General features: G+C 39.2%; 2 protein-coding genes across 3 annotated transcripts in view; one reads left to right on the forward strand and one right to left on the reverse strand.

Annotated features, from left to right (window-relative positions):
* The window catches only part of iglon5 (IgLON family member 5), a 409,655-nt gene that overhangs the window by 155,064 nt on the left and 236,980 nt on the right, over positions 1 to 17,611 (reverse strand). The window lies entirely within an intron of this gene.
* LOC309483985 (free fatty acid receptor 3-like) lies at positions 1,663 to 16,227 on the forward strand. 2 transcript variants are annotated; one of them, XM_082150112.1, is made up of 2 exons: positions 1,663 to 1,881; positions 13,598 to 16,227. In XM_082150112.1, exons 1-2 carry the CDS (start codon positions 1,703 to 1,705, stop codon positions 14,607 to 14,609), a joined length of 1,191 nt encoding a protein of 396 aa, XP_082006238.1. In that variant the 5' UTR covers positions 1,663 to 1,702; the 3' UTR covers positions 14,610 to 16,227. The 2 variants fall into 2 exon arrangements, with proteins under 2 accessions (XP_082006238.1, XP_082006239.1); XM_082150113.1 differs by lacking the exon at positions 1,663 to 1,881 and adding an exon at positions 2,919 to 3,017.

Here is a 17,611-nt window from a genome sequence, read left to right on the forward strand (position 1 = left end):
GTTCACACCGGACGAAATTTCGCTTCAAACTTTTGTTTTTACGCGCGTCAATTTCGCTCTCGACGCGCGAATTGATACAAAGTGGTCAAGCGTATCACTAGACGCGGTAGGCGCGAATTTGACATATGATCCCTTTTTGAATTTGACGCGCTATTCGCGTCCGGTGTGAACGGACTAATCTAAAAATGTTTAAGTTAACCTCAATGGCGTCGTTTAAATTTCAATCACATTTTGCCATCCAAATAAGCGCTTAAAGAAATGCCATAAATATTATTTCAAAAATATACAAAGATAGTCAAATGTCTTCCTTCATATGAAATGAAGACATTGTGGGTTTAATAAAACAGCATTATTATATTATATTATATTACATATTATATAATATAAATGTATTGTAAAAACATGAATTTTCACAGCATTAAAACATAAATCATGCTGGAATATTATATTAGCCTATATGTTATGTTATATCATATATTGTTTTATTATTGTATCATTAAAACGTAAATCACAGGCCTATTATATTATTATACACTGCCTGGCAAAATAAAAGTCACTGTTTGGATTTGAATAGGCAAATGCTTAGTGTCTATGGATCATTATTGCAGTGATTATCATTTCTCTAGCATGTTATATGTTTGGTAACGGTTCTTCTAACCCTAACTGATGGAGTGTGTAGCTTTTCATTTCTTAAACAACCATGTAGGAAGACACAGATAAGACATTATCTTTATAAGATAATGATAATTTATAAGACATTATCTGATAAGACACAGATAAACATTTCCACATATGGTTGTCCGTCAGAAGAATATCTACATTGATTATCTGGATGACAGATGGTTATTTCACCTCCCCTTCATGCCAGTTGTTCACCTCACAACAAGGTCCTGTAACAAAAGAGGGAACACACACACACACACACACACACACACACACACACACACACAAAAGATCTTGATGCTCCGCCCTATGTGCCGGGAGCAGCAGCTCATTTGCATTTAAAGGGACACACACAAAACAATGCGTTTTTACTGACCCTCAAAAAGTGACAACTTTAACATGCTATATAAAAATATCTGTAGGGTATTTTGAGCTTAAACTTCACACACACACTCTGGGGACAACAGATATTTATTTTACATATTGTAAAAAGGGGCATTATATCACCCCTTCAAAACGTGGTGGGGCTTGGAAAGATGTTGATGGAAGAATATCAATATACTGAGAAGCTTTTTTGTTGTTGTTTTGTTTTTTGTTGATTTTTTTTGTTTGTTTTTGTTTATGTTTTCTGTTGCATGGTAAAGTATATGTAACGTGTATAGTTAAAATGTAATAAAATAATAATAATAAATCATTATCGTGACAGGCCTATAATATATACTCTTATTTACCCATACACACCCTTGACACCACATCTTTTTATTTTTTTATTTAAGGAACCAGTGTTATTTTAATATTATTTATATTTTATTTCTTGAAATTTGCATTGGCTTTCGTTTTTATATTTTCTCATTTCAAGTTGTAATAATTGTATTTTTAAAGGTTTAAAAAATATATTTTTAGCTTTAATTTATATTTATTTCAGTTTTATTTAAAATAACACAAGTGCAAGGAACAAACATCGTCACTCTTGCATGAGATTGGATGGCAGGAATGATTTGAAGTTAATATTAACTTCCTCACATAAAAGCTATATCATATGAGATATACCAAGGAGACTTGGAATGTAGAGCACGAGTCATATGAAGCACTTTTATGGTTCATTTATGGTGTTTTGTTGTCCAGATTCAATCCTCATTTCATTATACTGAAGAGTGTAGACATTCAGCCAAACTCTTTCTTTTGTTTAGCGCTGTACGGGTTTGGAACGACATTATGGTGAGTAAATAATGACCTGTCTAAATATTTCTTTGACATGAGCTTGAATGTGAATCGCTTCACTTTTTAGGTCAAGCACAATATATTCCAAACACCAGCATAATCTCTAAGAGGTCTGTGAAAAAATACTGGTTTGACTTAAATAGTTTCAGTAGTTTAGTTTAGTTAAAAGTGAAAGTTCAAGTCATATATATTGAAAATGTTACATATTTCATTGCACAGTATTACACAATCCCGAGTTGTCCTCTATTGTAAAATCCTGAGTTTTGCAAAAGAGGAAATGTGTAAAGCAATGTAACGTCCCATCACGTCTCAAACGCTTTCTCACTACATTGGGGAACTGCACAGTCATATTTGAGAACTTCAGACATCTTTTATTGTTATTTATTAGTTTGGCAGATAAATGAAACCTAAAAATAGCCTAAAATAATACAGCAATAATACTGTCTCGCATTAAACTTTGGTGCATCATAGAGAAACTCTTCACTCTTTTGTGAGTAAACAACCAACCAAAACACTTTAGCAACAGCATAGCAACCCAACTAACAACACTCAAAACAACAGAAAACAGTACATTTAGACACTCGCATACATATATACCTTAAGTAGCCCCTTTTCAGCGCTGTGCTCGTTTGCCGGTTTGTATTTCCACAGCATGAAGGTGAGATCTTACAGATTTAATTAACCACTCGTTTTAACCACTTCCTGGTTTACTGGTATTTGAAATGAGATCCGCTTCAAACATTACAATGCTCATGATAACTTTCATTAACTCTACATATAAGTAAATCCAGCTAATTACTCTTAGACTGCATTGCCAAAAAAATATGACAGATCTACCACAAAAATGTTCAGAGATAATATTCTAAAGATGCCTGCGTGCTTGTTTCTCTGATGCATAAAGTCTGTACATACTCATTTTTTATAGTACATCATTATTAATTATTAATTTCTTACTGATATTTGAATAAGCAAACGTGAGCGTATAATGATTACACTTGCTTGGAGTAAAACAGGAAGTATTGCTACTTTCCTGTTGTGTCATTATACGTGTGTGCCATGATCTCCTTATAAAAAGCTGTGTGAGTGAGAAAACGACAGTCACTTCTGAGTCTGTGGTATTGGACTGGTTTAAGGTATGACATTAATTCTGTTTCTTCCGTTTTTTTTGTAGTTTGAGATTGTGTCATTAACCACCTTTAAAATGGTACCATGATACTTCTGAAATTAATCAACATAAATCATTTTCTAAGGCTAAGCTAACACACATTTTTTTAAGTTTGCGGATTCTCTAGGATCACATGAATCATGGGAAAGATAAAATGCATAGATAAATCATCAGTTAAACACCTAATCTGCTGATGCATAAATGTAAAAAGCCTGTTTGTCTGCTTGTCTAATATGATATTGCCCGTGTCCATTTTTTCCTGACCAAAATCAACTTAACCGTTACGATCACATCGTAATTATGACTTGAAAATTGTTAGACATTTTTTTTTTGTGGACAAGTTAAGAGTCTGTCTAGGTTTAGTGTGGAAGTTAGAGTTAGGTTAATAATAATATCACTTATAACACCTTCACAATTAAATTCAATTTGATCTGCATGATATTGGGGGTGTGAAATGACATGCAATATTTTGGGGCTTTTTTCAGATTCATTTAATAACTCTATTTGGAAATAATTAATATTTCTAGATTGAGGCGATTTTGAAGGGGAGTGGATCTGCATACATACAATAAAATTAATTATTGTAATTTATTTTTTTGCTGAACGATTTGGGAAAAACTTGAAAATGACATAATTGGGTTTACTGGGTACTGGGTTCAAAATTTAACAGAGAGTGAGAGACATAGTCCACATTCCTACTGTTTTTCACCCATTCAGTTTGACCATAAAATAATAATAATAATTAAACAAGAAATATAATGCAATAAGTGTTTGTGAAAGTTACTTGCTTTTACAATATTGTGTTACTCCTTACCCAGACAGCAACATAGTGTCGGCCAAGATCCGGCCCACACGGTCTGACACTCCATTGCTGTCTGGGTAAAAAGTAACTAACTATGGAAAATAGTGCATTGTGTTACTTTTGTTTTACTTTTCCTCATGTAGTCTGGGCTTGCTTGTCTGTTTTTAAAAACATAAGTTCTATTTTTGGCAAATGTAAAGACCCTTTCACACCAAATGTGAAATGAATAACCCTCAGGCTGAAGGAAATGCAAATTCACACCTGTACAGTAGAGGGCGCAGCTCAAACTAACTTTTGGTTGAAACACAAAGGTTTAATAGAGAGCCTAAGTCCCTCCCCTTCCGGTGGACCACCATGGGACCTTATTTCGGAAAAATATTGTATGGTAGTCAATGGCGAGAGACAACAAATATTCTGATCTCGTTTGAATTGTGCCCTGAATTACACATATGATGTTTGTCAATTTAAAAGATACATTTTAAAGTCAAGAAAGTCGCAGTTTGATGTAAAACTGTTGAGGTATAAGACTGTGAAAATACGTAATTACAAAGACTACAAACCCAAAAGGCGCACATGTGACGTCATACCTTTCCTCTCAATGAATGAAGCTGACTTTACTGAAGCTAACGTCTGTCATTTTTTCTATAGTCTTACGTTATAATCGTAACGTTACGCCGTCATGCCTGAGTGTTTTGTACCAGACTGCACACATAGTGCGAGACGAGAGATCTAGTTCATTGAGCGATTTTTACATAAAACTAAATGTTACTCTTCTGTTTTATGACAAACTGCGACTTTCTTGACTTTCATAATTATCTTTTAAATCGACAAACATCATATGTGTAATTCAGGGCACAGTTCAGACGGAATAAAAAGATAAGTGGACTCGCCATGGACTACCATACATATTTTTTTCCGAAATAAGGTCCCATGAGCCGGAAGCGGAGGGGAGGGACTTCGGCTCTCTATTGGATCATCGAAGGTCTGCAGCAAAAACATTGGTTAATAAAATGAGATTAAATACCTGTTTAATTATCGCAGGTTTGCCTAATAATCTGATTTTGCATTTCACTGTTTTTATTCATTCTGATGAATACTGAATCGGTCTTTGTGCAAGTGAGAATAGTAAATGACTGCTCACGTTAGTCCAGTAGTACAATAAGCATCATGTTCACCAGCGCACACTTCTGCACTTACTCACGATTCTTCTCAACATAAGGACAGAAGAGATATCAGTCAATAAATGGGAAACAAAGTAACTTTTGTTACTTATTTGAAAAGGTAACTTTGTTGTAATCCATCCATCCATCCATCCATCTTCTACCGCTTATCCGGGGCCGGGTCGCGGGGGCAGCAGTCTAAGCAGGGATGCCCAGATTTCCCTCTCCCTAGACACTTCCTCCAGCTCTTCCGGGGGGACACCGAGGCGTTCCCAGGCCAGCCGGGAGACATAGTCTCTCCAGCGTGTCCTAGGTCTTCCCCGGGGTCTCCTCCCGGTGGGACATGCCCGGAACACCTTCCCGGGAAGGCGTCCAGGAGGCATCCGGAAAAGATGCCCGAGCCACCTCAACTGACCCCTCTCGATGTGGAGGAGCAGCGGCTCTACTCTGAGCTCCTCCCGAGTGACCGAGCTTCTCACCCTATCTCTAAGGGATCGCCCAGCCACCCTGCGGAGAAAGCTCATTTCGGCCGCTTGTATCCGGGATCTTGTCCTTTCGGTCATGACCCACAGCTCATGACCATAGGTGAGAGTAGGAACGTAGATTGACTGGTAAATCGAGAGCTTCGCCTTGCGGCTCAGCTCCTTCTTTACCACGACAGACCGGTACAGGGACCGCATTACTGCAGAAGCTGCACCGATCCGCCTGTCAATCTCCCGTTCCATCCTTCCCTCACTCGTGAACAAGACCCCAAGATACTTGAACTCCTCCACTTGAGGCAGGAGCTCTCCACCAACCTGAAGCGAGCAAGCCACCCTTTTCCGACTGAGAACCATGGCCTCGGTCTTGGAGGTGCTGATTTTCATCCCAGCCGCTTCACACTCGGCTGCAAACCGTCCCAGTGCATGCTGGAGGTCCTGGTCTGATGAGGCCAACACGACAACATCATCCGCAAAGAGCAGAGACAACTTTGTTGTAATGTTACTTGAAAAAAAGTAATCTGATGACATAACTCGCATTACCCCAACACTGATTGTAATAATATTAATGTATTGTTAAAAAACATTTGAGTATTTATAAATAAATAATTGTATTTTATAGTACAGTATTTTGCCAGTTTGCCCTGCAATTTTAATTCAATATATCATGCAGCCCTAATGTTAAAGTATTTATACGTATGGCTGTTTAATATTTCTGTTATTTTGAAAGAAGACATAGTCACCAAACATTTACTGTATATGCTTATTTATTGATCAACAATGACCAGAAGAACCTTATTACTCATTTCTTGAAAGCAACACTATCTTATATCTCTAAAGGTTCCATGATGCATTTCCTGTGCTGCCTTAATTATTTGACCCCTGAGCCAGCACTGCACACTGAATGTGTCACACACAGTTGGTTTTATCAGACTCACATATTTTGTACTAAATTTTTATTGACATTAATAAATTACCTAATCTTTAACTACCCTAATATTTGTTTCAGCTATCAAATTTACAGTGTCTGTACAGGACAGTTGGACAAACAAAGCTTTGCTTCATCAAAAACAATATTTTACTATAATTAAAGACTTATCACTTGTATCAACACAGTGCATTAACTTGAGTGAGAAGGCGAGAGCACTCAATAGTTTCTCGTGAGCGCGCAATAGTTTCTCGTGAGCACACAGTAGTTTCTCGTGAGCACGCAATATTTTCTTGTGAGCACGCAATAGTTTCTCGTGAGCACGCAGTAGTTTCTCGTGAGCGCGCAATAGTTTCTCGTGAGCACACAGTAGTTTCTCGTGAGCACGCAATAGTTTCTCGTGAACATGCAATAGTTTCTCGTGAACACGCAATGGTTTCTTGTGAACGTCCAATAGTTTCTCGTGAGCACGCAATAGTTTCTCGTGAGCACACAGTAGTTTCTCGTGAGCACGCAGTAGTTTCTTGTGAGCACGCAATAGTTTCTCGTGAACACGCAATGGTTTCTTGTGAACGTCCAATAGTTTCTCGTGAGCACGCAATAGTTTCTCGTGAGCACACAATATTTTCTCGTGAACACACAATATTTTCTCGTGAACACGCAATAGTTTCTCAAGAACTCGCAATGGTTTCTCGTGAGCACGCAATAGTTTCTCGAGAATGCACAATAGTTTCTTGTGAACGTGCAATAGTTTCTTGTGAACACGCAATAGTTTCTCGCGAGCACACAATATTTTCTCGTGAGCACGCAATCGTTTCTTGTGAACACGCAATCGTTTCTCGTGAGCACGCAATAGTTTCTCGAGAATGCACAATAGTTTCTTGTGAACGTGCAATAGTTTCTCGTGAGCATGCAATAGTTTCTCGTGAGCACGCAGTAGTTTCTCGTGAGCGCGCAATAGTTTCTCGTGAGCACACAGTAGTTTCTCGTAAGCACACAATATTTTCTTGTGAGCACGCAATAGTTTCTCGTGAACACGCAATGGTTTCTTGTGAACGTCCAATAGTTTCTCGTGAGCACGCAATAGTTTCTCGTGAGCACACAATATTTTCTCGTGAACACACAATATTTTCTCGTGAACACGCAATAGTTTCTCAAGAACTCGCAATGGTTTCTCGTGAGCACGCAATAGTTTCTCGAGAATGCACAATAGTTTCTTGTGAACGTGCAATAGTTTCTTGTGAACACGCAATAGTTTCTCGCGAGCACACAATATTTTCTCGTGAGCATGCAATAGTTTCTCGTGAGCACGCAATAGTTTCTCGAGAATGCACAATAGTTTCTTGTGAACGTGCAATAGTTTCTTGTGAACACGCAATAGTTTCTCGCGAGCACACAATATTTTCTCGTGAGCACGCAATCGTTTCTTGTGAACACGCAATCGTTTCTCGTGAGCACGCAATAGTTTCTCGAGAATGCACAATAGTTTCTTGTGAACGTGCAATAGTTTCTTGTGAACACGCAATAGTTTCTCGTGAGCACACAATATTTTCTCGTGAGCACGCAATCGTTTCTTGTGAGCACGCAATAGTTTCTCGAGAATGCACAATAGTTTCTTGTGAACGTGCAATAGTTTCTTGTGAACACGCAATAGTTTCTCGCGAGCACACAATATTTTCTCGTGAGCACGCAATAGTTTCTCGTGAGCACGCAATAGCTTCTCGTGAGCACGCAATAGTTTCTCGAGAATGCACAATAGTTTCTCGTGAGCACGTAATAGTTTCTCGAGAATGCACAATAGTTTCTCGCGAGCACACAATATTTTCTCGTGAGCACGCAATAGTTTCTTGTGAACACGCAATCGTTTCTTGTGAACACGCAATAGTTTCTCGCGAGCACACAATATTTTCTCGTGAGCACGCAATAGTTTCTCGTGAGCACACAATATTTTCTCGTGAGCACACAATAGTTTCTTGTGAACACGCAATCGTTTCTCGTGAGCACGCAATAGTTTCTCGAGAATGCACAATAGTTTCTTGTGAACGTGCAATCGTTTCTTGTGAACGTGCAATCGTTTCTTGTGAACACGCAATAGTTTCTCGTGAGCACACAATAGTTTCTCGTGAGCACACAATAGTTTCTCGTGAGAACGCAATAGTTTCTCGTGAGCACGCAATAGTTTCTCGTGAGCACACAATAGTTTCTCGTGAACACGCAATACTTTCTCGAGAATGCGCAATAGTTTCTTGTGAACGTGCAATAGTTTCTTGTGAACACGCAATCGTTTCTTGTGAACACGCAATAGTTTCTCGTGAGCACACAATATTTTCTCGTGAGCACGCAATAGTTTCTCGTGAGCACACAATATTTTCTCGTGAGCACACAATAGTTTCTTGTGAACACGCAATCGTTTCTCGTGAGCACGCAATAGTTTCTCGAGAATGCACAATAGTTTCTTGTGAACGTGCAATAGTTTCTTGTGAACGTGCAATCGTTTCTTGTGAACACGCAATAGTTTCTCGTGAGCACACAATAGTTTCTCGTGAGCACACAATAGTTTCTCGTGAGAACGCAATAGTTTCTCGTGAGCACGCTATAGTTTCTCGTGAGCACGCAATACTTTCTCGAGAATGCGCAATAGTTTCTTGTGAACGTGCAATAGTTTCTTGTGAACGTGCAATAGTTTCTTGTGAACACGCAATAGTTTCTCGCGAGAACGCAATAGTTTCTCGTGAGCACGCAATAGTTTCTCGTGAGCACACAATAGTTTCTCGTGAGCACACAATATTTTCTCGTGAGCACGCAATAGTTTCTCGTGAGCACGCAATACTTTCTCGAGAATGCGCAATAGTTTCTTGTGAACGTGCAATAGTTTCTTGTGAACACGCAATAGTTTCTCGCGAGCACGCAATCGTTTCTCGTGAGCACGCAATAGTTTCTCGAGAATGCACAATAGTTTCTTGTGAACGTGCAATAGTTTCTCGTGAGCACGCAATAGTTTCTCGTGAGCACACAATATTTTCTCGTGAACACGCAATGGTTTCTTGTGAACGTGCAATGGTTTCTCGTGAGCACGCAATAGTTTCTCGTGAGCACGCAATAGTTTCTCGCGAGCACTCAATAGTTTCTCGTGAGCACTCAATAGTTTCTCGTGAACTATTGCAATAGAATGCAATAGTTTCTCGCGAGCACTCAATAGTTTCTCGTGAGAAAGCAATAGTTTCTCGTGAGAACGCAATAGTTTCTCGAGAGCACTCAATAGTTTCTCGTGAGAATGCATTAGTTTCTCGTGAGCACGCAATAGTTTCTCGTGATCACGCAATAGTTTCTTGTGAACACGCAATAGTTTCTCGCGAGCACGCAATAGTTTCTCGTGAGAATGCAATAGTTTCTCGTGAGAACGCAATAGTTTCTCGTGAGAACGCAATAGTTTCTCGTGAGAACGCAATAGTTTCTCGCGAGCACTCAATAGTTTCTCGTGAGAATGCAATAGTTTCTCGTGAGCACTCAATAGTTTCTCGTGAGAACGCAATAGTTTCTCGTGAGAACGCAATAGTTTCTCGTGAGAACGCAATAGTTTCTCGCGAGCACGCAATAGTTTCTCGTGAGAATGCAATAGTTTCTCGTGAGCGCTCAATAGTTTCTCATGAGAATGCAATAGTTTCTCGTGAGAATGCAATAGTTTCTCGCAAGCACTCAATAGTTTCTCGTGAGAATGCAATAGTTTCTCGTGAGCACTCAATAGTTTCTCGTGAGAATGCAATAGTTTCTCGTGAGAATGCAATAGTTTCTCGCGAGCACTCAATAGTTTCTCGTGAGAATGCAATAGTTTCTCGTGAGAACGCAATAGTTTCTCGTGAGAACGCAATAGTTTCTCGTGAGAACGCAATAGTTTCTCGTGAGAACGCAATAGTTTCTCGTGAGAATGCAATAGTTTCTCGTGAGAATGCAATAGTTTCTCGCAAGCACTCAATAGTTTCTCGTGAGAATGCAATAGTTTCTCGTGAGCACTCAATAGTTTCTCGTGAGAATGCAATAGTTTCTCGTGAGAATGCAATAGTTTCTCGCGAGCACTCAATAGTTTCTCGTGAGAATGCAATAGTTTCTCGCGAGCACTCAATAGTTTCTCGTGAGAACGCAATAGTTTCTCGTGAGAACGCAATAGTTTCTCGTGAGAACGCAATAGTTTCTCGCGAGCACGCAATAGTTTCTCGTGAGAATGCAATAGTTTCTCGTGAGCGCTCAATAGTTTCTCATGAGAATGCAATAGTTTCTCGTGAGAATGCAATAGTTTCTCGCGAGCACTCAATAGTTTCTCGTGAGAATGCAATAGTTTCTCGTGAGCACTCAATAGTTTCTCGTGAGAATGCAATAGTTTCTCGTGAGAATGCAATAGTTTCTCGCGAGCACTCAATAGTTTCTCGTGAGAATGCAATAGTTTCTCGTGAGCACGCAATAGTTTCTTGTGAACGTGCAATAGTTTCTTGTGAACACGCAATAGTTTCTCGCGAGAACGCAATAGTTTCTCGTGAGCACGCAATAGTTTCTCGTGAGCACACAATAGTTTCTCGTGAGCACACAATATTTTCTCGTGAGCACGCAATAGTTTCTCGTGAGCACGCAATACTTTCTCGAGAATGCGCAATAGTTTCTTGTGAACGTGCAATAGTTTCTTGTGAACACGCAATAGTTTCTCGCGAGCACGCAATCGTTTCTCGTGAGCACGCAATAGTTTCTCGAGAATGCACAATAGTTTCTTGTGAACGTGCAATAGTTTCTCGTGAGCACGCAATAGTTTCTCGTGAGCACACAATATTTTCTCGTGAACACGCAATGGTTTCTTGTGAACGTGCAATGGTTTCTCGTGAGCACGCAATAGTTTCTCGTGAGCACGCAATAGTTTCTCGCGAGCACTCAATAGTTTCTCGTGAGCACTCAATAGTTTCTCGTGAACTATTGCAATAGAATGCAATAGTTTCTCGCGAGCACTCAATAGTTTCTCGTGAGAAAGCAATAGTTTCTCGTGAGAACGCAATAGTTTCTCGAGAGCACTCAATAGTTTCTCGTGAGAATGCATTAGTTTCTCGTGAGCACGCAATAGTTTCTCGTGATCACGCAATAGTTTCTTGTGAACACGCAATAGTTTCTCGCGAGCACGCAATAGTTTCTCGTGAGAATGCAATAGTTTCTCGTGAGAACGCAATAGTTTCTCGTGAGAACGCAATAGTTTCTCGTGAGAACGCAATAGTTTCTCGCGAGCACTCAATAGTTTCTCGTGAGAATGCAATAGTTTCTCGTGAGCACTCAATAGTTTCTCGTGAGAACGCAATAGTTTCTCGTGAGAACGCAATAGTTTCTCGTGAGAACGCAATAGTTTCTCGCGAGCACGCAATAGTTTCTCGTGAGAATGCAATAGTTTCTCGTGAGCGCTCAATAGTTTCTCATGAGAATGCAATAGTTTCTCGTGAGAATGCAATAGTTTCTCGCAAGCACTCAATAGTTTCTCGTGAGAATGCAATAGTTTCTCGTGAGCACTCAATAGTTTCTCGTGAGAATGCAATAGTTTCTCGTGAGAATGCAATAGTTTCTCGCGAGCACTCAATAGTTTCTCGTGAGAATGCAATAGTTTCTCGTGAGAACGCAATAGTTTCTCGTGAGAACGCAATAGTTTCTCGTGAGAACGCAATAGTTTCTCGTGAGAACGCAATAGTTTCTCGTGAGAATGCAATAGTTTCTCGTGAGAATGCAATAGTTTCTCGCAAGCACTCAATAGTTTCTCGTGAGAATGCAATAGTTTCTCGTGAGCACTCAATAGTTTCTCGTGAGAATGCAATAGTTTCTCGTGAGAATGCAATAGTTTCTCGCGAGCACTCAATAGTTTCTCGTGAGAATGCAATAGTTTCTCGCGAGCACTCAATAGTTTCTCGTGAGAACGCAATAGTTTCTCGTGAGAACGCAACAGTTTCTCGTGAGAACGCAATAGTTTCTCGCGAGCACGCAATAGTTTCTCGTGAGAATGCAATAGTTTCTCGTGAGCGCTCAATAGTTTCTCATGAGAATGCAATAGTTTCTCGTGAGAATGCAATAGTTTCTCGCGAGCACTCAATAGTTTCTCGTGAGAATGCAATAGTTTCTCGTGAGCACTCAATAGTTTCTCGTGAGAATGCAATAGTTTCTCGTGAGAATGCAATAGTTTCTCGCGAGCACTCAATAGTTTCTCGTGAGAATGCAATAGTTTCTCGTGAGCACGCAATAGTTTCTCGTGAGCACGCAATAGTTTCTTGTGAACACGCAATAGTTTCTCGCGAGCACGCAATAGTTTCTCGTGAGAACGCAATAGTTTCTCGTGAGAACGCAATAGTTTCTTGTGAACACGCAATAGTTTCTCGTGAGAATGCAATAGTTTCTCGCGAGCACGCAATAGTTTCTCGTGAGAACGCAATAGTTTCTCGTGAGCACGCAATAGTTTCTCGTGAGCACGCAATAGTTTATCGCTAGCATGCAATAGTTTCTCGTGAGCACGCAATAGTTTCTCGTGAGCACGCAATAGTTTCTTAGCTCGCAATAGTTTCTTAGCTCGCAATAGTTTCTTGTGAGCACGCAATAGTTTCTTAGCTCGCAATAGTTTCTTGTGAGCACGCAATAGTTTCTTAGCTCGCAATAGTTTCTCGTGAGCACGCAATAGTTTCTTAGCTCGCAATAGTTTCGCCTGAGCACGCAATAGTTTCTCGCGAGCTCTCAATAGTTTCTCGTGAGAACGCAATAGTTTATCGCTACCATGCAATAGTTTCTCGTGAGCACGCAATAGTTTCTTAGCTCGCAATAGTTTCTCGTGACCATGCAATAGTTTCTCGTGAGCACTCAATAGTTTCTTGTGAGCACGCAATAGTTTCTCGTGAGCACGCAATAGTTTCTCGTGAGAACGCAAAAGTTTCTCGTGACCATGCAATAGTTTCTCGTGAGCACTCAATAGTTTCTTGTGAGCACGCAATATTTCTTGTGAGCATGCAATAGTTTATCGCTAGCATGCAATAGTTTCTTTGGGTATTGCGCGGGAGTCTGAATCTTGCAATTATGCAGTTAAAACGATTGAAATGCTTTTCTTGTAGTGCGCTTTTGACATTGCATGCAAGGTTAAAATGCTTATCTTAAATGATTTTTTTTTTTTTTTTTTTACAGGTTTGCATACTTGGCATCTACAGTGACGATGGTGTGGACGGTGGGTCTCAGTAACCTGGTGTTAGGTGTCTACGGATTCACGTTGATCACAGGCCTTCCAGCCAACATTTTGGCTTTGTACACCTTCTTCCAGAAGGTGCGGCAGCGCTCCACCCCGATGGACGTGCTGTTACTCAGTTTAACCATCTCTGACCTGATCTTCCTCTTTTTCCTGCCGTTTCGCATGGTGGAGGCGGCCAACATGAAATGGACGATGCCGTACTTCCTCTGCCCGCTGTCGGGATTCATCTTCTACTCCACCATCTACAACAGCACCTTCCACCTGACGGCCATCAGCGTGGAGCGATACCTGGGTGTAGCTTTCCCCATTAAATACAAGCTGAAACGCAACCCTCGAAATGCCATGATAGCCAGCGTCATATTCTGGGTGGTTTCCATGGCGCACTGTAGTATCGTCTACATCATGCAATATCACGACCATTCGAATCCCAACTTCACCGATCCATCCAAGCGTAACACCTGTTATGAAGAATTCAGCGTCGAACAGCTCAAGATCCTCCTGCCAGTTCGTCTGGAGCTTTTTGCAGTGCTCTTCCTCGCGCCGTTCCTCATCTGCTGCTTCTGCTACATCCGATTCATCCACATCCTCTCCAATCTGCCCAACATCAACGCCAAGAGGAGATATAGAGCCATCGGAATGGCGTTGGGAACGCTTCTGGTCTTCATTATCTGTTTCATGCCTTACAACATCTCACATGTGGTTGGATACGTGGGCAACTACAGCCCCGACTGGCGGGTGTACGCTCTGCTCACCAGCACGTTTAATGCGTGCCTCGATCCTTTCATTTTCTACTTCTCGTCTTCGGCACTCAGAGAAACATTTAAGAACGTCTTGCAGGAGTTGACGAGGCGGCTGCTCATGCCCTGTTGCCGCTCGATTCTCTACTGCCCTCTCTTGAGCTGTTCGAGTACTGAGGAGAAAACTCAGAGCACGACCGACAGCTCCCTGTAACACCATAAGCTAGATTGCATGAATGCAATGAATATGAGACTCAATCTTTGAGGTATCTACTGAAGAAGAGCAGCATTTGGGCCAGTATTTTTCTGTATTTTCTTCTGACTGCAGTCAAGCGATGTCAGCACATGCTGATCAGTCCAAAGCAATTGACTGTAATTCGGATGTGCCACTGGATGGCATCAGCTTAATGGACCTGTATAATGGACTACTATCACTATAGAGTATTGTTACCCTCCCATTTTTTTATACTTCCGGAAGTATTTTTTCCATTCATGTTTTCCATAAGGATTTTTTTTAAATGTCTTTGTTAAAGCATATCATGAATCAAGCTACGAGGTGAATCACAGCATTACAAACTTTGATTTAAAGCAAAAATAAAAAAAATTGGACAAAAAGACAAAGATACAAGAAACTGTGAAGCATTACAAATGACAGTCGAATTAAAGGCAATGGAAAAATACAAAACTATTAACTTAAAGTGGGTGATTATATCTATTAAAACCATATATTTTAAGTGTAATGCAAAATATGCATAGAAAATATGCATATATTATGCATATATTGCAATATATGCGTAAAATATTGATATAAAATATGCATATATTACACATATATTGCAATATATGTATGTACTGCAAGCTCTTTTGGTACCATTTGCTTGCTGCAACTCTGATTGGTGTATTTTTCTGTAAAGCATCATGGGTAATGTAGTTTTTCACCACCAACAATTATTTTTAAAAATTGCTGAAATAATGTGAACGGATGGTTTCAACAAAAGCATATGTCACTGATTAACAACCTTGTATCTCACAGCAGGTCTGTCTTTAAAGGTTGTTTAAAATAAATTTCCCGATGGAGAAAATGAATGGATTTTTTTCCACAATCCTACTGTTGCACTCTATCGACTTGTATTACTTGTATAATATTACTTTTGTATCTATTTGTGTTCAATGTGCCCTCAACTTGGACTTTCTAGTAAAGCTGGTTGACCTTGGTAGTCTTCCTGGTGAAGCAGCCTAGTACGGGGCACCATGGTTTTTTTTAATGCACTGTTTGATATTGATCCACACCGTGTCCTAACTATACGCGATGCGATAAGATTTCAACGATTTGTGACGTTAATCAAATATCACAGCCAATCAGAAGAGCATGTGGGCGGAGTATCTTTGTAAGCTCACTGCACTCGCTATATGGACATAAGCACATAATCAAATTCATAAATATTATAACTTTTTAACATTATTAAAAATAAATGAATGATACAAGTTTGTCATTGAATACATTTGTTTGTTCACAGTTCACACAGAGTTCACGGTTTGAATGTACTTGTTTCCTTTCATTTATTTTCAAGATCTGAGGTTTTGCTTTCACTCAAAATAATGTTCAAACTCACATTAGACCCTTTTAACATTAAATAAAGCACATAATCAGTACCTGAGATTATCATTGTCATAGTCACTGTCGTGGCTGGTCAGGATAAAAACTTTGACAGTTCAAACAATCAGATTTTAAGCCAACTGAATGTTTTAACATTTTTATAATTTAAAATCGGTTCTGCATAAACATCACTGTATGAATAAATTGCTGAAAAGTTCAGTGAATGCTAATAAAATAAATTGTATTAACTTTTCTTCTGACACTATATAATAAAAAAAGAGCTAATATTTTGCTTTTTTCTGTACAATTTTATTGATCTTTTTTTCTTTTTTTATGTTCACACCTTGAATGATTTAATAAGGAGAATACTTTTTTGCATTTTTTTTTTGCATGTAAAGATTTAAATGTGTGTTCTTTTTAAGAAATTGAATATTTTTGATGCTTATATTAGTGTTATTTTGCATGTAAATATGTAATTATTCAGTTGTTCTTTATTTTATGCAAGAACAGATAACATAAGCTTATAGCTGCGGCTTAGGCAATTTTCATTCATGCCTTCATGTGTCATTTCCACTGAATAAAAATATGCAAACAAATATGCAAACAAACGTGCTTTTTTTTTTACAAATATAATTCACTTTCTGTTTACTGTACTGTATACTATTGTTGTTTCAACTTTTTTTTTAAAGTGTTCCTTAATTTTAAGTTTAGTCAACTCAAATATCCAAGTTTTCACTACAACTTCATATTTCAGTTGACTAAACTTTTAAGGCAGCACAATCACTTTTTTAAAAGTTGAAACAACAAATGTGTTTACTGTGTGTGGCTACATTAAAGGTGCTGTAAGTGATGTTAGCCATATTGCTGACTTCCACCAGACTTAAAACATCCAAATCTCACACTCATAAGCAAAGCCAAACATGACTGACAAGAAAAAAGCACTTCAAAGTCCATAACCATAATGACGTCACATCACCATCTATGCAATTTCTCAAGACACCCGTTTGCTTTCTACAAATATAATTCATGAGTGTTCTGCATGTTAAAAATGCATGCTTTAAAGGGTTCGTTCACCCAAAAATGAAAATTCTGTTAGTAATTACTCACCCTCATGTTGTTCCAAACCCGTAAGCTTCTAGGTTGTACGTCAGAACGTAGGCTCACTATTGGCCAGCATCACACACATCACACATGACCAGCGTCGGCCAATAGTGAGCCTACGTTCTGACGTACAACCCAGAAGCGCTGCGCTGTTACACTACGTGAACTCACTCAGAGACACACAGACGAAAAAGAATAGTTGAATAAAGCCATTATTTTTGTTTGTTTTTGCGCACAAAAATATTCTCGTCGCTTGATAAACTTAAGGTTGAGCCACTGTAGTCACTTGGACTATTGCCTTTACTAACTTTCTGGGCAAGTTTCAAACTTTCAATTACAGAGAAGCCTATGGAGGAGTGAGACAGCTCTCAGATTTAATCAAAAATATCTTAATTTGTGTTCCGAAGATGAACGAAAGTCTTACGGGGTTGGAACAACATGAGGATGGGTAATTACTGACAGAATTTTCATTTTTGGGTGAACTAACTCTTTAAATTTTAAGTAGAGTCAAATCAAAA

Source organism: Leuciscus leuciscus (genome assembly GCF_965113295.1).
Source record: "Leuciscus leuciscus genome assembly, chromosome: 20".
NCBI lineage: Eukaryota > Metazoa > Chordata > Actinopteri > Cypriniformes > Leuciscidae > Leuciscus > Leuciscus leuciscus.